The sequence below is a fragment of the Oryzias melastigma genome, linkage group LG3 (genome assembly GCF_002922805.2).
Source record: "Oryzias melastigma strain HK-1 linkage group LG3, ASM292280v2, whole genome shotgun sequence".
Classification (NCBI taxonomy): Eukaryota; Metazoa; Chordata; class Actinopteri; order Beloniformes; family Adrianichthyidae; genus Oryzias; species Oryzias melastigma.
In genome coordinates, this window is record NC_050514.1 from 21,384,132 (window position 1) to 21,411,370 (window position 27,239).

The 27,239-nt window shown below is 36.3% G+C and overlaps 1 protein-coding gene across 1 annotated transcript in view; it reads left to right on the forward strand.

Annotated features, from left to right (window-relative positions):
• Window positions 1-27,239, forward strand: part of tspan15 (tetraspanin 15) — a 36,027-nt gene that overhangs the window by 1,815 nt on the left and 6,973 nt on the right. Inside the window, exons 2-4 of the mRNA XM_024294892.2 lie at window positions 10,424-10,609; window positions 13,486-13,560; window positions 17,143-17,238. Of these exons, the coding sequence (XP_024150660.1) occupies window positions 10,424-10,609; window positions 13,486-13,560; window positions 17,143-17,238 (357 nt within the window). The remainder of the gene's footprint in view (window positions 1-10,423; window positions 10,610-13,485; window positions 13,561-17,142; window positions 17,239-27,239) is intronic.

A 27,239-nucleotide genomic window follows, 5' to 3' on the forward strand; every position in this document is an offset into this window, starting at 1 on the left:
AATCTGTAATGGTGGAGTAAAAATGAGGGGCGTTTCCCCACACTGTCAAGGATAGCTAAATGTTTTCTGTGCATCCCTGCAACCTCTACCCCATCAGAGCAAATTTCTCTGCTGAAGGAAACATCTGCTCTCTGATTGCAAGTCTTTCTGCAAGACATGTAAAAATGCTAACTTTCCTTCATAGAGCATCGTACAGTTTGGAATTAAATAGAGTCACAGTGTAGTGAAGTTGAATACAGTTGTGAGCGCTCAACACTACAAAATATTTGAGTCGGTGAGACCAAAACTTGATCTTTGGAGGAAAATAGTTCCTTTGTTTCAATTGCCAACCTCTTTTATTTAAGTCTTATTTTAATGCCATAAACTAATGAAGGAAAGAAGCTGCATATCTTACTAAAGGTTTAATAGACTATCATCTTAATTGTCTTTATATTTAGTTAGTTTAAAGCTATTGATGGCACTTTGCGCATGACCCGATTAGTCGAATAATCTAAAAAAAAAAAAAAAAAAGTCTTCGATTAGTCGACTTTTAAAATAATTGTTTGTGGCAGTCCTATTATATATACACATCTTTTATTAGGTCAAAGTATCACAAGATCATGTGTGATGGTTTATTTTGGATCTTTACACACATCCCTCTGACTCATTCTCATCCACCATCCTGTAGCACAGGATGTTCCCATGTTACATATCAGAGGATGTAAACAAGTCCAGTAGAACAATGTTCATGACAGTGGAGAAACAAGGTCCAGAGGATGCAGAAACAGTTCTGCTCACTGTTGCAGAGATACATTAAGGATAGTCACTTTACACAATGCAGTCTGCCTAAGAATCTGCCAGGAAAACAATGAAGATTCAAGTGAAAACTAAAGCTAAACAGGGATGAAAAATGCAACGTTGTTGTTTTTCTTGCTTCCTAACTTTTTGTTCTCATCTTTTGCATTAAATTAATAATGGGACAGCAGTGTGACCAATTTATATCTCTATTGATTGTATTTTACCACTTCAAAAATACAATAAATGAAAAATGTTGCTTAATTCCAGTTCCAACTAAGAAACTTAAAATTAAGACACAAAATTTCTAACGTCGGGGTCATTCTAAGCAAAATACTTTGATGTAAACCACAAACATACCTATATGCTATACTGCAGAAATGTCTATATGTATGTATATACAGTATATGGCTGTGGTTCAGCGGTAGGGCGGTCGACTCCTGATCGGAAGATTACGGGTTCGATTCCCACCTTGCCTGCTCATATGTCGAAGTGTCCTTGGGCAAGACGCCTAATCCCGAATTGCCTCTGATGGCAGGTTGGCGCCAGTGTTCGACAGCGGAGTCACCACCAGTGTGTGAATGGGTCAGTGACTGTGAAGGGCTTTGGGCCTACGAAGGATGGTAGAAAGTGCTATACAAGTATACTCCATTTACCATATATATGTGTGTGGGGTGTGTGTGTGTATATGTCACTTTACACAACATCAGCAATATCGCCATTTTGTCTGACGTTACCATGAAAAGGGTCTATAAGCAAGTTTTCTTCTTTCCATTCCCTTTCATTTCCATTCCCCCGTATTCAAACCTGTGCAAAATTGTTTTGTGGACATGAAAAGAAATTAAGAAATTGAAAAATGTAGTTTTAAACAACACAAATTTAGCTTTGGGTCATAATAGAACTGTATGAATAGACCTGACCAGAAATGAAACTGTCGATCCTTTGTAATTTGAGGAATTAAGTTGCACTTTCAATATGAGTGCAGCACCAGCGTACAGTTTATGCAGTTAAAGTGAAAATTGTATGGTTAAGTTAAGTTCAATGAACTGAACTCAGACTTAATCAGCTGTAAAACCAGTTAAGAAAATGTATAAAAGAAATTGTGAATTGTCATTTGAAAACTGCCTTTTGCTTTGGTTTTATTTAGAGCAAGGGTCAGCAACATTTATGTCATGAAGTTCCAACTCTAAATATTCTCTTTAACAACTGTGCCATCACTATAATGTAAATTCTAATACAAAGAAATACAAAAAACATTTATGATATATCTGAAATGTTATTTAATTCACAAACAGCAGGTCAAACAAAAACATATTATTGCATTGACTCAAAAAAGTGCTTCCATAATAATGTTGCACAATGAAAATAGGCCAGGAAACATCAGAATAAAATACCATCAATATTTCTAAGAACTTCCCCACCACAACAAGGAAAAAAAAGTGAGTGTATGCTTCTGACTTATTCATGTTTTTTTGTATGACTCAGACAAAGATTGAGTAACTTAATTTAAGTTATTATCAATCAATCGAGCTTCACTTACAAAAAGCACGTTTCATGCATGCAGCTCAAAGCGTTTTACAATCAAAAAACAAAATGCAAAAAAGAGAAAAGATAACCAACCCACTCCTCCCATGACCCCACACACAATGAATAAGTGACTGGCTCTGCTGTGAGGAAACAGTATACCAGGAATCTCTTATACCAGGAGCAGCTCAACCACAGAACATCGTCACAGCGTCCACCCACACCGAACAGCAACAGGGTCCAGTCCACAGCGATGAGGCTGAGATGTTTGACACCAGCCGCCCCAGCAACCACAAACATCGTGGCGATAACTCCAGACAAAACCAGCAAGCCCTAGTTCAAAAAATCCCCATTATGGGATCATAACTATATTAATGTCGGATACCGTGATGCTAAAAAAAAAAAACAGTGCAGCCATAAATGTGTGCAAAAGCTCACGGATCAGCTTTGTGCTTTTCCAACTTACGCATGCGCTCATGTTCCATCCACAGATCACCCCCCCCTCCCCCCTGTCATGTCCTCTGCAACAATTTTAAAACATATGGGAATTATTGCAACATTTTAATTTCACAGAGACAATTTTTTTTTTCTCCCTACGGTATGCATTAATTTAAATTCCCTGTTCGAACATGGAAAGTAATGTACATTGTGTTAAACTATAATGTTTTATTGGAAAAACAGGGCAGTATTTATAAAGGTGTGCGGGGTCACAGTAATGTACATAGTCCTTTTGATGCCATAGGGCAGAGTTGTCAAACTCCATCGCACAGGGGGGACAAAATACAAAACACACTTTAGGTCATGGGCCAAACCACATAAACATTTATTAAACTCTAAAACTATATTTTTAAAACTTTCAAGACCCACTATGACATTTTTTTTTGTTAAAAAAACTTTCCCAGTAGTGTTTTAATTATGATTCTGAAGTTTTTAACCAAAATCCCACAACCTAAATGTCTTTAAAAGCCATTTTTCATGTTGATCTGAAGTCGCCGTTTAAAAAATCTCCTCTGGGTGGCTTTTATAACTGAGCTGACCTGCTCCTTCACGGGCACACACATTTTTTTCCAAAAGTACAAACAGAGGACACCCCCGGGTGGCACCGTCTTTTCCTCTGCCTGCAAACTGTGGCGCGTATGCCACAGGTTGCTGACCCCTGATTTAGAGTGACAGGTCAATGTACAACTTAAATGTTGTTTCCACAAAGAACTGTGAGACATTTTAACCTGCTTTAATTTTTCAAGGATGGAGAAGTGTGTCTTATGCTGAAGGGGATATTTGTTCAAGCACTGAACCTTCTTTCCTAATTACTTGATTGGAATGTCCTCAAACCTGCAACCAAGTAGACACATTCAGTTTGTGCAGTTAGGGTGCTTCCAGAGCAACACACAGAATTTGGATGCAGTTTGGCCCCCAGTTTTAGCTAGTATCCTTAGCCTATGCGTGGAGCTTTTTGGACATTACACTCTGTGCTTTAACAGCAGATGGCCAACTACAGTGTAGTTGTGAAGTTGTTTTTGCACATTCTGTTCACGTGACCTTGGTCTGCTGCCCCTCATGCAGTTGCCAAATCATCCACAGCTCAGTGAATGCGGATAATCACAGTGATGGCTGAGTTATCAGCAGTTTTTTAAAAATGGGGTTAAATCAATTTGCAGGATTTCTGGGCTGACAAGATGGTTGGAGGAAATTTTCTCCTTTCAAATACAGACCCCCTCCTCACTAAGTTTTTGGCACAAAGTTTTGAGATCATCTGTTGGCATTTGAAATGCTTTAAATGACCTCTGCTCCACTCGGTGGAAGTGAATGTCTGATGAGCCGGCCAGCAGCAAGACACCGTCACAGATGGTGAGCAGGGACACCATGAAAAGACATCAGGAAGGGTTATATACTGTGAAAACTCTGAAATATTCATGTGAGTCAAACTCTTTTCTTTCTTTCTGGCACCTTGGTTGACTTCTTAAAGCTCAAACTATTAAAAATACGGAATTCTGAAATAAGTTGAAGAGTGGCCAACTTCCTTCCGTAAGTCATTTCTTTCAGACTCCAAAGAACTAGACAATTTCACAGGTGTTGCAGCTGCTACCATGCTGTTTCCATCAGTTGTTTGTCTCGACAACCCAAAACGGAGAAAAGTTTCGAGCTTTTGCTGGAAATGATAGCAATCATTCTCTAATAATAAGGCATGATTTAAAAATGACCACTACATGTGATCTTGGTCTCAACTTTTGTTTGGTAAAGTTGAAATAAAGACCCATTTGTATTATTGGACGCAGTACAGAACTAAAGTCAAAGAAATGTCAGCTGTCACACCATCCCCGTAAGACTCAGTCGATTCACACTTCTGTCACTTCTCACCTCCTTTCTTTTTCTGCCAAGCAGCGAAAAAACAAATTCACAGTTGATGATCTCAGAGACATCACACAACACAAGGGAAAGAAGAAGAAGAAGCAGCAGCGGGGGTTTGCAGTAATCGGGAAATAATCATGTCAAATCATTACAAATGAAGAGTCTAGTATCAAAGTTTTATGAGTAAAGATACCAGTTAACTAAAGTCTTTGCAGTTGGTTTATTCATGCATGGCTAGTTCATACTTTATGCCTTAGTCACAACTAGTGCTGTCATGCAATTCATTTTTTGGTGCAATTCATTCAATGTCACCTCTAATAATTTAATCTAGTGAATCTATTCATAATTGCAATTGTTTTTAACCAAATAATTGCTGTAAAAAGCTTAATTTTGAGGTATTTTCATTTAAATTTGTACAATTTTGGCAAAGTAAAAGATCAAGATACAACACAAAAAGGTGGCTTTATTGAGTTTTTTTTATATATACATATAAGAGAATTTACCTTTATACCACCAAGGGGGATTTTTTTTCTATCTAAAACAATCAAGAAAAAAACAACATAAGAACCAGATTGCTCAAATTTATCAAATCAACAAACAGTAGGAACACTTTTCAGAGTAATCCAAAAATATTGACCTCAAAGTTCCTATTAAAATCATAATTGTCATACTTGATTCTAAAGTTTATCACAACACCAAGACAGTTTAAAAGACATGAGTGATTTATTGTTTCCTTTAACCTGTTTGGTTAACTGATCATTGTGAAGACTGAGATGAAGCAGAATAGAAAGAAAGAAGACGATATAAGAAGGAGGAAATGAAACACGAGGGCGTGACAGCAGAGGAATTGAACTAGACTGTGGACTTGCTTCATCGTCTGGACTAAAACATGCGGGAAGAGGCGAACTTTCCCTCTGAAATGATACTTGGTTTATTTTCTTGTGACGATCACTTCCTCAAAGAGGAAATGGCAAAGAAGAAATAGCAAGTGCAAAGCATGGACGATGCGCGTCATGTACAGTGTCTGCACTAACTGTATTAACCGTCACAGGACAGAAGTTATTATATTTAATTTACTATTTATTTTTCGTAAATGACCGAGGTATGACCAGGTAATCCCAAGTGTGCATTATCAGACATGAACGTACTTCGTGGAAGCAAAAGATAGATGCGTTTAAATTAAAAAAAAAAAAAGTGCTAAAATGTCTGTAACTAACTAATTGCAATTAACATGATAATTTGACACCTTTAATGAGCTCAAAAGTGTCCTAGGCATACAAATCTTTAAATAGTACAGACTAATCACCTGATACACGCACAGATAACCATATTTATGTGATCAGTTACAAGTGCACAAGGGGCTGTGAGACATCTTCAGATATGTGAATAGATGATATGTTTAATACTGCTAGAGTACTGGGTCATCAGAGTTTTCTTTTCCATTGCTTTGAACTTAAATTGTGAATAATACCTAGTAAAAACTTGACATTTTCCCATTTTCTTAAAAAAATTGCCAAATAATTAAAAAAAACATCTAAATATGTGTTTTTAAAACACCACTTTTTCTTTTTCTTGTTTTTTTTTGTCTTCTTAATTGAGACTTTTTCAGAACTCATCGGTCCTTCTTAGCAGTGACACCTGACAATGCTTCCCGCATGGAGCTCTTCCCCGAGTTCTGGTCCCCAATCACAATGATAGCAAGCAGTGCCAGATCCTCCTCCACACTCAGATGGATCTGATCAGCTTTCTCCACTCTGGGTGTGGAGAAGGACCTGGATCTGTCTGCTATCATCGTGATTGGGGATCAGTGTTGTGGAAAGAGCTCCATGTTTTAGGAGCTGTCAGTGGTAGAACTCTCGAGATGGAACAATCAGTTCTGTAAAACTTTGTAAAAGTGATGAGTGTTTTAGAAACACATATTCATATTTGTTTAAAAAAGTGGTAAAAATGTCAAGTTTTTATTAAATATTATTCACAATATAAGTTTAAAGCAGCTAATAAGGAAACTGATGACTCGGCATTCTAGCAACATTTAAATGCATCATCTACACACAAGTCTGAAGATGTGAAGAGTCTCACAACCTCTTGTGCACTTGTAAGTCTGATCTGTGCATAAATGTGGCTTTGTGTGTCAGCCGGTTGTGTGTACTATTTAAATGTGTATGCGTAGGAACAGTTTTGAAAAGCTGGTGTAATTTCAAGTTGTGCGAGCAAAACTTGTATTTCGTATTCGTTTTTGACATTTGAGTGTACGTGTGAATACACTATTGCAAGTACACACAGTTGCGCACAAAATGTATTGTATGAGTTACAAATCAAGTATTATACACAAATCCAGAGGGATTATTTTCTTTCTATACACACAGGAATGATTAGGGTCATAGACTGACTCATGAGCCTGTAGAGAGAAAATGTTCTTACTTTTTTGTCTATGGGCAGGCGACAGGTTGTAACGAATACTTAAACAGTGCACGAGGGTAATTAAGGGTGAAATATGGGAGATGCTGGCACGTTTTTAGATTCTTCATTTTTTTCAACTCAGCCCTGTGCACTGTGCAAGTGTCTATTAGTGCTTTTGAAGGGACAGAGTTGTTAGAAATGAGGAATTTTGACCATTAGATAGTAGTTTGTGTGGGCATCCTATGAGAACTTGTGTATTACATTTACACCCCGGGCATTTGGCATTTGCACATGGTGAGTAAGGAGCCAGGTGCATTCACCTAACAAATAGAGTGCAATGTAAAGGCACCGTACGACAGCATCACATGAACATCATGCGTTCCATACGTGTGCCTCAATTGAACTGCAAGACTCTCATACGCTCCCTTTAAGATGTGTCCACTCCTGTCTGCAACCCGCCACAGGCTTGGACAACCCGAAAACCCATAGCACCTACGGGTCCACCCCTGTACTTGTGTATGGGACTCAGACCTTAGCCGTCACACTGCAGTCTTTTCTTGCCATGTGCTGCAAAGCAGTAATTAAATCTAATGTGACCTTTTACCTATTATTTGCCTGGAGTTTTTAATTGGGACAGATGGGGTAAATCATTTAAATGTGTTTTTGTGAGTTCATCCTCCCCTGTTGATTGGTTTAATTTTTTTTCTTACACGGTCATGATTCTTGTGACTATATTTGTAGATAAATTACTGAAAAATATAGCTTTAAGTATAACTACATATTTTCATTTTTGAAGAGATGATCATTTGTGCTGATTGGACTTCTCATTATAAGTAGAAGACTTTGACTTTTGGTGCACCTTCTCGCTCTATCAAGAGTTGCAGTCAGCTGATAATTTGATTTAATTGCTTCAGTGATTAAGGGTCAAATTAACAATTTTAACCTCTGGGTGAAGAAAAGCTGCTCTGTTTTATATTTTTCATTCTACAATTTTAAACAGGATTTCTGAGTGAATAAAAAACATAAAGCTTGTTTCTGTATTGTAAAGTAAAACAGCACATTTCTGCTATAATTGTATTCACCTTTGCAGTTTGATGATTGTTGACCTTTTGAAGTTGATGCACAATCCTCTGAAGTTTGCACGTGTACAAATCTGCTTCCTACTCATGAACTTTTTCAACTAGACCTTTTTCTCCATTAACCTTTAGAGGTGGCTCAGGTTTATTTTTTTCTGCAGCACCAGAGTCATGAGTCCAAGAAGATTCTGTGAAGGAGATAAGACCCCGAAGGTCCTGAAAACATGCCCAAAAACCTTAAATGTCTGTTTTGGAACCAGAAAGAAATAGAGAGACAATGACAAAGCAAATTTTATATGTTTCATGACACAAATTTCAGTGTCAGAGGGTTGTTTCAAATGTCATGCGAGACTCACTCAAGTGAAAATTGTTTTTTTTTTTTTTTTTTTTTTTTTTAGCATTAATTTTATGATGTAGGGCATATATAAAATAATTTATGATTAAAACTGAATTTATAAGAATTTCTTTATTCAAATTATGTTGGGTTTAACAGAGAGTACAGGTCAATGCACGACTTTAACCCTTGTGCTATCTAAGGCATCTTTACATTAAGAGTGGGGTCATCTGGACCCCACAAGACAGTGCGCCAAACTTTTTTTTTCAATTATTTTTTATTTACTGGTGTCCATGGCAAATCTAAAACCCTGTCCACCTTTGTCATAGGAGGGATCACACATCAATATAAGGGTAGGGTCACCTGGACCTCATAAAAGAGCACAAGGGTTTAAAGATCCACTCCAATGAAAATTCTGTTTTTGATGTTTTTAACGTGTTCTTGTTGCCTTTTTCTCATGATGGTGGACATATTTAAAATAATTTAACATTAAAACTGCATTTCTGAGTATTTCTTTATTTAAATAACGATCTTTTAAAACCCACGGTTTGAAAAAGCCAAGCCGTCTCAGCTTCTCTTCTGAAGCATCCACTTGGAGACATAAATCCATTAATGTCTTCTTTTTCCTTGTCGGAGTTACCTTTCGGCTCAAAGCTGTATGGCTGGATAGCTCTCATATTGGTAGCTGTCTTTTTTTTTATTTTTTCTTTTCCCATTTCTTTTGGGCTTGTGAGGTGTTATGTGCTAACAGGAGAGAGTGTAAACAAAGGACTGATGGGAAATTAGTGGGAGGCTATCTTCCACACCAACAGTTTTGCCTGCAACACAGAAAAATCTCTAATGAGCTTCTGCTGCGCTGCTGGAAAATATAGCTTAAAAAACAACACAGACTTTTTTTGATTTTTGCTAAAAACTGCATAATCATAAATAAAAGACCACTGGGAAAGATTTTACAGTAGAAAAAATATAGTGGGAGCAAGTAAAAAGCCTATGTTTATGTGTTCCCCGTAAGTTTTCCACATTTAAAAATGAATAGCTTAAATAAAAACGCTCTCCATGGTTCAGTTTTATTTGTGTCTAGAAAGTCTGAAAAAATCCACAAATGTAGTTTTTATTTGGAGATAAGTGCTGGGTATAGAGTGCTAATATGCACATATTGATGCATCAGACTGAGTGAGCGAGTGCCTCACTGGCAGAATTGGAACAATCAACTGCATGCATGCGCAAAAACCTTCAGATGGTCGTCCTTCCAATGTGAGATTTTTTTTATATATATATTATTTAATGGTACACTGCTTTTCCAAAAGTAAATTCAATGTATTTAAAATTCTCAAAAGACCACATTTTTTGTTATTTCACAATCTTGAAGGCAAAATGCAGATCAGTTATAAATATTCTTTTTAAATCTCAGTTTGAACAAACGATAACAACATTGAACCAAAATTTGACCTTGAACAGGCTGCAATTATTATTGCATTAGTCCTGTGATACAAACAAGACGATGAAGGTTTTTCTAAATGGCATTTATTCAAGGAGTGTATAAAAAAAAAAAAAAATGGTATCTAGCAGGAGCTGTTTAACCTGAGCTGAATCAGAGATGGAAAGTCTCAAAATGAGCTCTTTTAAGGTCGCACTTCAACGGCAAAATGAAAAAAAGAACACAAACCTGTTAAACTCGCATTAAAATGAATTCCTGCAACAAATATTTATCTTGAATCTAAATAAAAAAGGCTTAAACAAGTTTTCTTTATAGTCAGAATATACATTTTTATGTTAGAATTTTTTTTTTCTGAGAGAACCACCACAAATATGTTTTTTGTTACTTTTCTGTAACTTATTTTAATAGAAAAGGCTGCAAACACAATAAAAATGTACGGAACTACATACTGCTTTTGTTTGACCGCGGTTCTTTAATTACAATCTTTTAATCTACTACCCTGTAACTGATGTTTCTTTTTGTGTCCAGACTGTAGGCGGCATCATTCTAAGCATTGGGATCTATGCTGAGGTGGAGAGGCAGCGCTACAAGACGCTGGAAGGAGCGTTTTTGGCCCCTGCCATCATCCTGATCCTCCAGGGACTCGTCATGCTTGTGGTGTCTCTCATTGGAGCCGTGGGTTCATTGAGGGACAACTTAACGTTGTTAAAAATCGTAAGTATTCACTCAGATGCAACGTGTATTACATTTGAAGTTCATATTTGTCTTTATCATTTTTTTAATTTCATTATTTCATTTCATTTTAGTAAATTATTTCACCCTAATCTTTTGGATTTGATAAACATTAGGAATCTTTTGAATCTTTTGGCTCGAGCATTTTATTAATCAGTTTATTTAAATGTCATAGTCTGCTAAGAAATTTAAATAAACTGATTAACTCCCTGCCAAATCATCTATGCGAATCAGTGAAAGCTGCTTTGCTGTGGCGAACCCTGACGGGATGTGCCGAAAGGTGAACATTTCAATTTCTTAGTCTTCTAATATGAACTAGATAAACAGTTGAAAACTCTGTTCATACCTCTGTTCCAATTTAAAGTTGTGTCTGTTAAGTCTATCATTTTTTTACTTTTTTTTACTCTTCAGGCATGTGATTTAGCTGGTTGCCAAAAAATATTTATCTTCTTCTGGCCAAATTCTTTGGAGAAATATGCATATTGTTTGTAAGACTCTAGTTTGCTTATTTCTTTGCAGCAGCACCTCTGACCAAAACTAGCCTGTTCCATAGACAACAAGCCTATGCAGAACGACAAGGACTAACTAACGAAGTGACATGAGGTCAAAGAAGAGTCCTCATCTTTTTGATTTGTTTGCTCCCTCACCTCTTAATTGAATTGAGATTAATTTTTCCTCACATACTATAACCCCAAGCTCTCATATAGAAGTATTAACTTGATTAAACAGTCATAACTTCATCTGTACTACACCCAGCAGGTTCCACTACGTCATTTCATAACATTTATACTTTCATAACACAAAATGACCATAAAATTAAAAATATTTTTATATATATATATATATATATATATATAAAGTATTTTCTTGTGTCATGTATAACGTTTTTTTCTGTTCTTAACCTAAATACTTTTTTCCCCACAAATCTTTTTCATTTTTACATTAATATTGGATGTTTTGCTTGTTTTAAGGTCATGGAATTGATTTTTCTATCATTTGTTTTCAGGAAAAAGCAACACTTTTGTAAAATTTTAAGATTTTGCATGGATGTATCAAGTTCACTGCCAATTTCTTTTGTAATGTCTTCTTTGATAAATGGGATTTTTTTATTAATTAAAAATGTGCTGAATCAGTTGCAACCGAAAAAAGGCAGTTTGTTAAATCTTGTAGGTGTGACATAGAAACTGCAATTGGCAAATCACAGGCTTGTTGCTCCGCTCCATTCCAATCATTTCCAGCTATTCGTCTCCACTTGCAGACCAATAGATCTGTATACGTCTTTGTTTTCTTCATCTCAGCTGGAATCTGGTTCAAAACTGTATGGCTGGATAGCTCCAATTTTGCCTGCCACTTTGGTTACACCAGCAGTGCTAAGTTGGGGTTGTAAAGGGCTGTTAAGAGACGAGAGAGTGCAAACAGGTAGATGACGGGAAGTGGGGGCAGGCTTTTTCTGCCCCAATGATCCCAGCTACAATTTGGAAGGGAATTTCGGATTAACTACTGCCGCTCTGACAAATTATGTTCTAAAAAAAATGACACGTTTTGATTTTAAAACGGCATAATCATAGCTAAAAGACCACATTATCGTTTTAAAGATAATTCAGCTTCTGTACCTTCAGCACAGAGCTGCATCAGTGCTGGTATACTGGTGAGTTTTCTTGAGTACAGTTGCTTAAGGCCCTTCCCAAGCATTCCCTTTAGATTAGTGTAACAACTCTGATCTGGTTATCTGAAATAGTTAACTTCAGTCTTGTTTTACTGTTTCTAGAGTAACAACCTGCATGCTCAGGGCCATTGTCTTGCTACATGACCCACTTTCTTGTGAGATCTACCTCCAGTACAGATGTCCAGCACCAGTAAAGCACACGTGCAGACATGATGTCTGTACTGAGGCCTAATACAATCATAGCTAACATTATGAAAGAAAGACTGCCTTTTTCTGCTGCCTATGATGCCAATGAGATATAAGTGATAAAAGATTCCAAAAATAAAATGTTTCCACTTATGTCTCATTTTATATGTCTGCGCGAATTTTACTGTATAGACTTTGGTTTTAGTGTTAAAAGGAGATTGGCACATGAGTATTTGTGCATTTGCTTTTAACAAGGCCTTCCTGAAGGTTTCGGGGTCAGAAACTATTTGGTTCCTCCAGTGAAAAGGAAGAAAGTAGTTACTTTGACTGAGAGACAACAATAAGCAGACAGGGGAAAGCTGAGGGGGAGTTTGCTACATCAGTCAGCTTGCAGCTTTGGTCATGGAATCCTCCTGCTTCAGCACTGACTTTAAAGTTTATTAAGCGAGAACATTTATAGATTGCTTTAATCACCCTTCTTAGACATTTGGAAACTGTAGGATGCTAGGAAAAAATCAACTTACATAAAATTCACATCAAACTTGTGGATTATGTAAAGGTGTGATTAAATGTTGTAATGTGTAAATTTAATTTTATTTTTCTTGTTTCTAATGGCAAGCATTTCCTGGGGAGAATTAGCAATGATGTTAAAATCTCAGCATTTGTGGTGCTTTGTGTAATTGAACTGATAACAAAAAAAAAACACTTTGAGAAGCTGACTGTTTCTGCTTGAGGATTTATTTTGGATTCCTTTGCATGATTGTCACCCAAAGTAAAACTGCTCGTAAAATTTAAATGGATCTTTCTCAATATCAGTATCTTTTCAAATGTTGTTGAATTTCAATGGATTTCCAATTTATGACGTTAAAAAGGCCAGGTTACTAAACCGAATTGTAACCTGGTTACTGAAGTGCTTGTTAACACACACCTGTCTGACATGCCAAAAAACTGTGCATGAGAAGTATGTATGTAAGTAATTGTGCAATCTGTTGTTGTTTTGTTTCAGTTCATGTACACCCTGGCTGTGTTTTTGGTCCTGGAACTGCTTGGAGGAATCGTGATATTGGTACTTCGCAGCCAGGTGAGCTCAGCACCTTTACCAGCATCCTGAATCCTGCAAACATTGGTTTTTTTTTTTTTTACATTTTTCCAGCATTTTTGTTGTAAATATTTTGAGAGACTTGAACTGTTTGACACAGGTGAAACATGAATTTATGATTAATTGATTTTTACAGCACACATCTTTCTATAATTGCTTTAGAGCCAGACCACTCATGAATGAACACAGATCATCCAACAGGACTTAAAAGGTTTACATTTGCTGTTATTGAAGTCAATCCAATGAACTCAGCCACTATGAACCTACATCGATCCATTTTAAAGCTTTATTGCAGATGTTTACATTATTAAACTACAGATATCTCTAATATGTAAGGAGTTTTCAACACAAAACAGGACCAATTTAAGTATACTGAAACAAAGCAGCCATTCCATTTAATTTGGAAAACATTTTTAAGCTAAGCAACAACTTTAATTGTTTGACATACTTTTTAAAACATCAGGTAGACATGACCTCAAACATCTGAGAACTAGGAGGAATCGGATAAATATGATCTGACATGTTTACACACACTTTATCTGATGATCACAAGATGTGTCTGTGTCTAGACAATATTTGTGTGTTTGGAGAGGAGTCTCTGTCATGTGTTTTTTTTCTTTTCAAAACGTAGTCCCATCTGCATTAAGATAGTAACCCCTATGGTCTGGGAAATACCTTAATATGGAAGCAGATCGCCATGAAGAGTATGCGATGATTGGCGTACAACCCTTTGTCTTCCACTGAAATTGTGATTAATGTCCCTTCTTTGCTTTGGTATTAAAGGGCAAAAAATCAATTAAAAGACACAGTCTATACACAGGAAAATATCAGATTATTTAGGGAAATGTTGATGTTTTGATTTCTCATAATCTGATTACTGCAAATATCTGATGAGAAAAAAATCAAATAGAAGGACATTAGATTTGGTATTCACTCCTAAGGTCAAAATAAAACTTTTAAAGCTTCAACTTTTACTGAAAATACATTTCAAAGTTGTACCAAAATTACAAATTGCATTTCCCCAAAATGTGTTCATTTCTACAAACAGCAGTGTGGAACAGTGTTTTATTTTTAATCTGTAAAGATCTGAGATCTTTTACCTAAATGTTAATGTTAAGTTGCTGAGGGACTGTGTTGAGCTGCAGTGGTATTCAAAGGTATCCCAGAATCCTCTGAGGTTTTTGGTGACATGCAGCACCGCCTGAGGTTGTGGAGTCACACACATCAAGCTGTGCTTTCTGGTTTCGTTCTTTGTATACTGTGACTTCCCCCTACTCTCTGGATCGTTGAAAATGTCATTCACTTCAGGCGTTGAAAGACTGAACCTCTTAGCAGTTTTGCATTGAGGAGTTTATTTGTTCTTTATTATTTTCTAGTTAAACCAGTCGATGCTTCCACGATGGTTCTTTTCATGAAGCGCTGAAACCTGACTCCCTTCTCTCGAAACACAAAGAGCTGCATTTCCTGTGCTTTTGCACCTGGGGCAGTTAGTCATTATTGGTTTCTATATAACACAGCATGCCTGGGCTGTGCTTGCAAAAGCTCTGACAACTCCATGCAGGTAAAAACACAAAGGAAAAAGACCCTCTAACATGAATTGAGACATGGCTGTAACAATATTTTTCTTTGTAGTTTTGGTTTATTTATTTAAATAAACCAAATACACCTAATGAACTGAGAAAATATTTTTCTTTTTCCTATTTATGAGTTTCTAATTGTATATTTTCCCCCTAAAATGGAGAGATACTGACTGGTACCACAAAAAATATTATTGTTTAAAAACATGTTTGAATAAAAGACTGATATTTTTATCAGATTTGCTCCTGTTAGATCTTCATCGTGTCCTTGTGAAGTCTTTGTCCAGAGCCATTAGTCTCACAGCTGGAGAAGAGAAAAAGCGTTTTCTACTAATCTGGTTGGAGTCGTGTAATTTAATATTCGGAAGGTTTTTAACAAAAAAATGTCATTTTATAAAGTGGACAGGAAGCTGGACGTGTACATCTAAAGATTTAACAGGCTTGAGTTATTATCCTCCTTAAAAATGGATGTGCAGTAGGCATAATGCACAAAAAAATAAGTCTTTTTGGAAAATGAAAAGAATATTGCAGTTAATGGCTTGTTAAATTACAGACTGACGTCTTAACTTCCTTGGATTTCAGTCACTCCTGATAAGGGTTTCATGTAACTTACAATGAGAGAGTCTTCATGCTATTATGTTGACATAACTACAATTACCTATTGTCTATTACCGAGAGAAATTAATTTGACTAGTCTTAGCCTTTAAAAAGCAGCTCTTATGTCTTAAAACCTGAAACTGTTTCAAAGGGGAAAACTTGAGCTTTGTTTTTTTGTTTTTAATGATCTCATTTGTATAAATCTAATAAGATTTCATATTCACTCCTAAGGTCAAATCCTAAACTTTAACTAAAAATAGCTTGCATCAAAAGTACAAATTGCATTTCCCCAAAATGCGTGCATTTCTACAAATACTAGAGTAGAACAGTTAAAGTATTTTATTTTTAATCTGTAAATATCTGAAATCTTTTTTTATCTAAATGTTAAACCTTAATTGTTGCTTGTCTAATAATAAAAGTAACTTGATAATCATAGCTTGTTTTTGTCTGTCAAAGAAAATTGTATTTCTGTCTATATGCATATGAAGCGTTAAAAGCAATGAAGAAAGCTTCCTCTCATAAGCTTACCTCGTATTTCAGTAAAAAAAATAAATAAATAAAAACAACAAAAAAAACTAAAATTTTTGTTTTTAATAACAAAATATTGTTTTTCTCTTTCTGCCTCTCTCCCTTTTCTTTAATGACTGTAATAAAGGAGATCATTTTCCTTTTTTCCCAAATATTTCCCTTGGGATCTTTGGTTCTCCTAAACTGTAAATTGTTTGGTTATGAATGTGGCACGTCTGGCTTATACAGATTTACTTGATTTATTTTGAGCAAGAAGGTTCTTCTATTATTAACTATTAAAATATATCCCCAACAGAGAAACTTCAGACAAAAATAAACAATTTCAAAGATGCACAGAAGCATTCAATGCTTTTTTTTTCCAGTGATGATTTTAATCACGTGGGTCTAATTCTCCAGATAGATATTAACCTATCCATGCATTCAACAACCAGCTAAACTGAGTAAATCATCATCTGTACACCCACGTCATGTGCTATAACAGGGGTCGCTATGTAACTTATGCTGTTGTTTTGGTTTTTTTTCCTTGCGTCCTTGTGAAAACATTTTAATACACTTTTAATTGTTATGACAGTTTTACAATTAAGCTTGTTCTACCAAAAAGTCATTTGATTCCCTGATTGGTAATATACTCAGGTTTTACTGCTGTTGTGAATTGCAGCTGTGGAGAAATTAAAGATGGACCTCACAGTGAGGCCAGAATGAGCACAGTGCATTGATATTCAAGTCGAGTGTCTCTGGCATCTTTTTCTATCTCGGGTCTTCTTTCCACAGCTTATAGATTGTATATATAATTCAGACCACAGCAGAGATATAACCTTAGGATCATTCAGAAAAAAATAACTGAATTTTCTTTTTCTTATAGACAACGAAGTTAATTAACAAGAGCATCCGGAAGGGCATGCAGAACTACTATGATGACCTGGACTTTAAGAACATCATGGACTATGTTCAAAAGAAGGTAAGGAGACGGCTTCTTTCAATTTCTGTATTCGATATAGCAAGAACACAGCAGAAACAAGGAGAAGCTACTTGGTGTTCCTTTGTTTTTAAATATGAATGTCCACATTTATGAAACTCCCACGCCAACCCAGTCGTCTAGTCAAAACAGGCAGGAATCTGTTCTAGTATTTTTTCAACAAAGTTTGGGTTTGTTGATTGGATCAAAAAAATAGGGGAGGACGTGTTCCAATGTTCACTATATTTTTTCTTTTTTTAAAGGGTAACCAAACACTAAATTGACTGTTTTTTCTCTGTTGACCTCTATAAACAGGACTTTAAAAGGTCTGTCTGTTTTTCCTTAAATATCCACTCCTGTCACTCTGGAAGCAATAACATTTGAGTAAAAACTGTTGACGTTTTGGACCTTTTTTTCTTTAATTTTATGCCATTTCTTAGCCCTCAGGTTTTCTATTGCGCTGTTGAAAATGAACAAAAGAGGGTCAATTGAGATGTTGTTACAATTTTTAATGATAACCTGGGTGAGAGGCAGCACACATTTACTTGTAAGACTAGAATCCTGATCGAACACATGACTCCAGATGTATGGATTTGTGTGTCTAAAGTAGGTTTGTGTGGTTCAAAGCTGATCTCTGAGCCAAGAACTTTATATAGTGATCAAAGACAACTGATCAAACAGCAAAGTGAACAGCCTCCACTGACTGGCACTGTGAAGAAGCAAATGCACCTGATGTCTGAGCAAAGGCTGTTTGCTTTGTACGTGCATGTCATAATGGAACAGAAACAGTTCTGTGACCAGGAAATATATTATTGTAATGGAACATTACTGATCTGTAAGCTGTTTGATCTTCATATAGCTCAGATCCACTTTCCTGTTTTCAGCTGCTCAGATTGTGGTTGTCAGATTCCTTTTTAGCTGCATCTATAGTAATGTGTGTGCTTGGCAGACTCTGAAGAGGCTCCGTAGAAACACCTTCAATTCATCTAGCCTGACTGATTGAAAAAAACAGCTTTAAATAAGGAAGATGGGTGTTGATGTGTCCCAGCTGTGCATCTGTTTGCTGGAATAAACATGGTTACAGTCACTCTGTTCTAAATTTTTTTTCATTGCTCCATTTTACCCTGTTTATTTTCCTGTGGCAAAACAAAGCAAATGATAAAAATTAGTCATCACAAAAATGGCTGTCCTTGCAGTACTTGCCAATGGTTGATGCTAACAGGGACTTTCTGAGTAATGAAATGATTCAAATTAAAGAACATGATATTAGAGAAGTACATTAGAGCAGTGCAGGACATGGATGAGGGCTGTAAGACAGTGGTGAGGTGTGCTGTAGGGGTGACAGAGGAGTTCACGGTGGAGGTGGGATTACATCAGGGATCAGCTCTGAGCCCCTTCATGTTCGCAGTGGTGATGGACAGATTGACGGATGAGGTTAGACAGGAATCACCATGGACTATGATGTTTGCAGATGATATGGTGATTTTTTTTTGCAAGAGCAGGGAACAGGTGGAGGAGAAACTAGGGAGGTGGAAAGGAAAAGAATGAAGGTTCAGTATGGATTCAGTGAACAAAGACATGAAGGTAGCTGATGTTAGAGTAGAGAATGCAGAAGACGGGGTTATATTGAGGAAGCTGATTTGCTGTGGCAACCCTTGAAGGAAAAAGAAGAAGAGGAAGACAATATTTGGTCTGGATCAGACTTTGTGATTTAGGGGCCACTAAAGCACTATAAGGTAGAGGATAAAAAAAATTTTTTTTTAAAGGAAGACAAGTATTTATAAAAGATGACAAAATGCATTGCTGCTATAGGACAAGCTAAGGTGCTTGGACTCTGTAAAAGAAAATAAATCTGACTCATTAATAGGTCTCTCTATTTTTAAGGGACCAAAAAAAAGGTTATTTTTCTTGATTAAAAAAATAAATAAATAAAGGTGGACATGTGTCAAAGTTACAGTGTTTACAAAAGTTTTAAAGTGTAAAGTTAAGCCTTGTTTCCACTGAACGTTCCGGTCCGGACAGTAAGTAGTGGTACGGAACGGTCCAGTTAATTCTGGCAAACATTTCCACTCAGTTAAGCCTCGCTTCCACTAAGTGGTTTGCTTCACGGCACATGTGTGGTGTAGACGGCTAGCGTGTTGTTGCGTCATTGCAGTGCGATGACTAGAAAAGCAACAATGGAGGTCATCCAGCAGCTCAACTTTTTCTTGCTTTACTTCTGGTACATCGTGTATAACAGGAATTTAATGTTTGTTCCACCACAGACTAGAACTTGAAGTTATTTGCAGACATTTTCAAACTGGTGATCAAAAGAGTACACAGGAAACTGCAAAAACCAGAATTCTTCAAAAATATTCATACGCATTTTTCCTATGGACATATTATGAAGGACAGATTGTAGCAGACACTTATATCAGGTAAGTAAGGGTGAAGAAAGTAAAACATATGTGTGTGCAACTTTCATTACCCTTACAAATACTTCTCGATATACCACACAACAGTATGTTCCATTTTCATGACATCCCTTAATGTACCCATACAAGGACCTTCTTTGAGTCTCCTTGAGTGGGGGAGAAAAAACATTCACCCTAACCTGCTCAATGAGGGAAAACATTTTTTAATGGTCTCTCCAGCGATCAAAAAGATGCAAGCAAGAGCTGTATGCTCCTTCAGGATGATAGTTTTCCTCTGGCAGGTCTAATTCTGCGTGACACGTGTTTCTTTGCTCGAGCTTTGGAAGCAATTACACATCGTACAACAAATCATACAGCATCCAGATGATCATTAAATCCAAGTTGCATTTCTGCTTTAATGTAACAGGTGTTGGTAGAGATACCTGTTCATTAAAAGCTTAGGTTTCTGCAGAATGCAGGATCATTTATTTCCTCTGCTGTGGAAATCTGTGGTTTGACTGCACTTTCTTTAGGTGCTCCATCGCTATGGAATTGATACAAGCTGGAGAGGAGATGTCTGGCTTCAGGCAGGGTGTGTACAGGGTAAACTGAAACCAGGTGCATAGTCACAGAGTTGGACCACTCAATTTCTTTTCAGCTGAAAAATTAGCCAACTTTTGGTTATTTTCACTTAAAAATAAATATGCAAAAATGCTCCAACAGACTTTGAGTAATTTTATGCAAATTGAAAAAGAATGTTTCTTCTGCAACTGTAGATCATTTGAGATTTCTCAAAGCAAACACTCAGGCTGGTCAGGTGCTCAGTCAGCAGCTGCACTCTCTGGAAACAACAGAATAGAAAACTCTGGACAGGCTCTGCTGCATTGTTAACACCCCCTCCCACCCTCTTGATGTCATCTTTGCTGAGAGAAGAAGCACGTTTAGCCGAGGACCTTTGTCCCTGAGATGCTCCAATGACAGACTCAGGAAGTCTTTTTTTCCATCAGTAAAAAGATTGCCAATTCTCTTGAGGTTGGTGAAAAAGAAGAAAGCACCATCAACTTTGAAGAGGTAACAAGTTTATTTAAGTTAAACTTAAGACTTTAAAGACTTTTTTAAGACTGTGCAAATCAAAAATTAAGACCAATTTGTCATCCTATTTGAAGTAATTTTTTTTTTTTTAAATGATCATTCACAAACAGTCAGTGCAGACGGTGCAGAAGCAGTGAGGTCCTAGCATCCGCTGCTTTGAGAGCACCAGCAGCATGCTGGATACCCGTCCCATTACATTTTCCATGATCAAACTGTAGCTTCTTACATTGTTGTTTGCAGTCTGTTTTATGCTTTATGCTTCTTTTTTTATGTTGAGCAGCGTATTGGTTTGTAGTGCATTATCTGACGCTCATTATTTACATTATTTGATCAAACACTTTATGGATGAAAAAAATTTGATGAGAAAAGTGAAACGAAGAAGTTTCGAATAGCACAATTTTTAAGGCTCAGATATTAAGATTTCCAACTTCCTAAAGGCTTTTTAAGGTATTTTTCCAAATCCATAAATTCAATACTTTTAAGACTTTTTTAGACCCGACAATAACCTTGTTTAAATAAAAATATTTTTGTTTTAATTTTTATTTTTTGAAGTCCCACTCCAATCATCTTTTGATCTATTGTCAAAGTGGTCTTTTGATTATGATGATGCTGTTTAGTCAAAATCAAAAAGGCTGTAGTGTTTTCTAGGACATAGTTTCTGCAGAGCAGCAGGAATTCATTAGACTTCTCAAGCGAGACAGTTGGCGTAGTGCATCAAAATGGAGTGAAATAGGGAGCTTGAAGTCTGTTGATTGTAGCTTTTTAACATCACTATTAAAAGCTTTTTTCAATGGCGCTTTTTCCTCCGCACCTGATTCTCAATGATTTGAATGCAGAAATACTCAGAAATGCAGATTTAAGGTTATTATTTTTTTTTTTTACATATGTCCTCCATTTTGAAAAATGCCACTGAAACATGTTAAAAAACTATTTTTTTGGTTATTTTTCAACAACAGAATTGTGTAAACTATAGGATTAGCTAATCTGTGAGGCATAATCACTAGTTTGTATGTTTTGCTCATGCTAGGAAAAAGCTGACACTCATTGAATTTCCCACCAGTGATAATAAAGTAAATCTGAATCTAAACCTGACTTAAAACTGATATAAACTTTATAGAAGTATCTTTTCTGTGGGATTCTTATAAGGTATCATTTGTGAAACCCAGCCTTGATCATTAAAGCCTGCTTTGTCTATTATTCTCTATTGGTGGTTTAGTAAAGTATTGTTGAATTCAATTTGAAACTCTTATAACGTTATTGCCAAAGCTGGCCTTTTTCTACTTTAGTAGTCATCTAAATAAAATAACTGCAACTCAACTTGTGAATAAAGAAGTATCTTAACAGGTCTTGTTATTGTAAAAAAGCATTTCAGTATAGCTTGTATTTAACCTTTTTGATTATGTCAGAGGGGTTTTCATTGTTCTTAAAAATCAGCAAAAATATTTGGAAGTTGTGGCTAACTAGAAATTACACTACTGCTTTAGAAACAAAGATCCTGTTTTTTCAGCTGTTTTCTATTGTGGTTTGGGGTTCCAACATCCCAACATTATAAAACAAACACTATTTTCGATATGATGGAAAACTGTTTGCTGGAATATTTTCTCGTTATCCTCTAAAGCTCCCGGCTGTCTCAAGTGTTATGCAGCAGAATTAAATTTAAGCATTTCCCACACGACTCAGAGGAAACCATATGAGCAGAACTTTGACTAGGAGAGTGGGAATGATGACAGGAATTTCAATGGAGCACTTTGTGTGTTTTGATCAAATTGCAAATTTTTAGAGAACTAGAAGATAGATTTTTTTCTTCTGAATCCTCACTTGAGTGTTAAGATTAGCCGAGTATAAGCCATTTATTCAAAAGACTTTCTTAGTTTTTATGTGGGAGTTCCTTCTTGAACAATTTTTTTATGTTTATGTGTATTCTAGCTCCCATCAAGCTCTGGACAGAGTCTTAAAAAAGCATTTTTGGCTATTTGCATTTCATATCAGGTAGATGTCATGCCATCTTTCAGCTAAGTCATGTCCTGTGAATAATGTGGGTCAGATTAACATTCTCTGGAAGATGTTGGAAATTACAAGCAGGAAATGTTTGCTTCAATTAATAAGATTGCTTTTAATTATGCCCTAAAAGTAAAAAGTGTCTGTTTGCTGCTTTGCATAGTTATCAGCACTTTGTTTTCTGTCAAATCCTTAAATCAAACTGTTAGGCTTTTGTGTGACACTTTGTTTGCCCCACAGTATCACTTCACTATTATTAAATCCAGCTTCTGACACTTTCCATAGCAACCCACAAAAACTTCACTAGCAATGACAGGCATTTGGTGTTGTGCATGCAAAGAGAAACTGTGAATATGTGCCTCAAACTGTCTCTTTAGATTTATCCCAGTGCTCACAAAAATACACAATTTTATTTCATTTTCTCTGAATTTTTTTTATTTATATATATATATATATATATTGATATGTTTTTCATATGTTTGTTTAGATTTACCCTAATTATATTTGTTATTATAAATATAATGTTATTTAACACCTGGATATCAGACTATATCGGACTATAAGTCGCACCGGAGTATAAGTCGCAGGGGCCAAAAAATGCATAATGAAGAAGAAAAAACCATACATAAGTCGCACTGGAGTATAAGTCGCATTTTTTTCAAGTAATTTATTTTACAAACTAGTTGAAAAAAACCATATTACATCATCCTGGAATGTAAGTTATAACATTCATAAGTGAATAGAAAACAGGCTGAATATGTGTCAACACATATTCACATATTAGCATCATGAAAAAAACGAAAAGGTGTAGCATTTATATAACATCACAGTTTTATTTAACTATAGCCTTAAGAACTCATCAACTTTGTATCTTTACTGTAATTAATTGCACACAATCTCACTCCATATCACTAAATCTGTTAAATTCTTCGTCCTCTCTGTCACGTCTGAATAACTAAAGTAAATAAAGTAATTGCATTGATCACCATAAGAGGGCACTCTAGACTTATGGTCCATATCTCATCTCATTAAAAATTCGTATATAAGTCGCACTGGAGTATAAGTCGCAGGGACATTCAATCTATGACAAAAACCGCGACTTATAGTCCGGAAAATACGGTATTTAGAGGATGGGGACCTACGTCTCATAGAAACCCCTTGTTCACACTATGACAGATTAGGCGATTATCTGTCTGTCTCGTACCAGTCGAGCACAAAAATCTGAGCAGTAAAGTATTGAACTTTAGCAGCTGCAACCAACAACAAAAAGATTTTGCACAAACACCAGCATCTGATTGCAGATAGGAACACTTTGAATGCATATGTACTGTATATAATATAGCATGTTTACTGTAAATACGGGGGCGGCTGCGTTCGGTTCGCCCCTTGCCTGCTCATATGTGGAAGTATGCTTGGGCGAGATGCTGAATCCACACTGCTCCCTGGTAGTTACAGGTTGGTGCCCGCATAAGGCAACCATCAGTGTGTTAATGTGTGTGGGTGAATGGAACTGTGACTATAAAGCAATTTGGGCGCTGACTGTATCAGAGAACTGGACCAAGTGAGTGTGATGCCACACATCAAAAATGACTTGCTTTCAGTTCCAACAAAAATAAGTCAATTTAGATGCCATTTTTTTGTGATGTGTACATCGTCATATTGGAACCCGAAATTATCAGTGAGCAGTGATTGGTCCGAATCGGTCTGAGTTGACATTTATATGTCAGTCACTCTGGCTAATCAAGAATCAAGTCCACACACCTTCTTCTGAAAGCTGGCTGTGGAAAAAAAGTTAAGGTATTAGAGGTCCTGGGTTCAAATCCTGGACAAGCCCCCTATTTCTGTTACACTCCTGTCTGGGAGACGGAGCTTTTACAGGAATGATCAGTGACAGCAGGGGAGATTGAAGGGCCAGACCGGACAAAACCGACACCTTTGAGCTTTTTGGGGTGTGACTTTTCTCCGTTGACAGGAACACGGGACAATTAGAAATGACATGTCCCTTTTCATGATAATAGACACCCTCACAGCTTTCAACAGAGATTGGTTTTGAGCGTTGTGGGCTTTCAATAAAGGTTTTTTTTTTTAGTGGCGAACACATGTGGATGAGTGTCTGCCTGCACGGTTGGAAACACGGCACAGTACGTTAGCATGAATTCATCAGCAACCACGGCCGTGTTAGTTTGGGAGGAGACTTTCTGCTCATTGAAATAAGCAACAATCCTCTCAGGGAGGAATCCAACATTTGATGTGTGGTATTCTCTGTCCTCGAACAATCGGGTGCTCTGGACAACTGGGGTACCAATCTGCAAACAAAAAAAGAAAAGCAGAAAACAGTAAGGAAAACTGATAGAAAAACACTCCAAAAGTACCAAAAAACAAAATGACTGCCCCCATAATGACAGGAAAGGTTATTCTGACAAATGTAACGACAGAGTAATAACTGTTTGTTTCTTAATAGAAATCTATGGGATTTTGGCTTTTTTGGGACCAATAGGAACTTCCTGTTTGGAGTGCCAGAGGAGAGGAGTCACTCAGTACAGTTTTCAAATGCACTCAATGTTTGGGCCTCAAAGCAAGGTAGAAACATGTTATTTAACCCTTGTGCTATCTTTTGGGGTCCAGATGACCCAACCCTTATTTTGATGTGTGATCCCTCCCATGACAAAGGTGGAAAGGATTTAATTTCTACCGTGGACACAAGTGAAGATACAAAATCCTTGGGTGAAAAAAAAGTTCAGCGCACTTTCTTGTGGGGTCCAGATGACCCCACTTTTAAAGTTATTGTGCATAGGACAGCACAAGGGTTAAGTATATACAATTTACCATATATAACATCATAGCACGTTTCTAAATAAAAAGTAATGAAATCTCTCTTTAACACATTTCACAATTGCAGTAGTTGAAAACATTAAAAAGTCCTTCTGTTCCTCTCAGAACTGTAGAACAGAATAAGCATTTATTCCTTCCTTGGCATTAAAGAAAAGTTGGCCAGTTATTTTTGAGGCTACCACTTGAATATTTTTGTCTTCTTTACTCATCCAGACACTTTTCTCAGGAGTCAAAATGGAATTTAAAATCGGGGAAAAGTTCAAAACCATAAATGTTTGAATAAAATGATGAATGAATACCTCTTGACAAGAATATCCAGCAGAGTACTAAGAGCAGAGTCAAAACTTAATTACTGAGACCACATATTTCTTATTTGTTTGGCTTCAATGAAAATAGTAGTTTACCGCACTATGTTAAGAGAGGTAGTAATGTCACGTCTTGTTTTTCTATTTAGTGTGCTTAAGTATTCTGATGGAAATGTGACCTTTTTCTCCAGTGGCCATGCCTGCATTTATCTTCAGTACAACGGAAGAGGAGACCGCCACAATTACAGTTCACGATTAATCAAAACGGCAATGCTAATATAGATTAATCCTATAGCACAAAAACACAGTTGGGCATATATATATATTTTTTAATTAAAATAGATGTTTGTAACGGTTAGTAAAGTGACACACCGTCTCATAATCATTGAATAGCTGGAAGGTATGCTATTTATTAGTTTATTCTTTTGCCACACGGGTCCCTTTTGTTATATATAGCAAGGGATGTTGCCGTTCTGCCAAAATCAAAGCCATTCAAACATTTGAACTGACACTTAATTTCCTGTAAGGCGAGGCTGTTAGACATAAACGTGATCAATTGTATTTCTAAGTTAATTTTCGCTTCATTCCAAAAGGTGGCGTTTTGACAGAACAATATAATGATCGGGACATTTTTTTTTATCAATGACACAATATTTGCTTCATATTAAAAATGCACAGACAGTTTGAGTGCCTAAAACATATTTGTACTCATACAAATCAATGTAAAAGATCGTAAAGTTTTATTGTTTTATGAATATAAAAGACATGCTTCTCAGCACAACTTGAATTTAACCAATTACAAGTTGGAAGTTCTGCAGTTTACGTTAAAATGAACCACAACAATTAGGGGATAATACATTTTTTAAAAATATTACTAATATAATACTTTATACATTTTATCAATCATCTTTTTTTTATCTCGAAGAGCAGTGGCATGATAAGAACTTATTCCACAACCAGAAAACACTATTTTGCAAAAAAAGCAAATTCCTTATCTTGCCAAAAGGTAATGGGCTTTTTAATCCTCCGTAGTTCATTATATAATTGCAGTTGATATATTATCATGTTTAAAAAACCAAAGCACAGAAAGAGGGATTTTTTATTTTAGTCTTTTCTAATTGTAATGCTGTTTTAGTAACAGATGTTATTGTTAGAAAGCTTATTTTTCCTTTTGAATTGTTTCATTTGTGTTGGAAGCATGATTCTGTGGGATGAGTTGGCCAAGAGGCCATTGTCCACTGGTTCTCAAACCTGTCTTGCAATCTCTATATTAACATTAGCTCCAATGATGACATCATCCTCTTGATGGGATTGACCTTCATCTTGCATCTGCTTTTTAAAGAAAATGTTATGTGGTTCATTAACTTGTGAGGTGCTTTCCTCT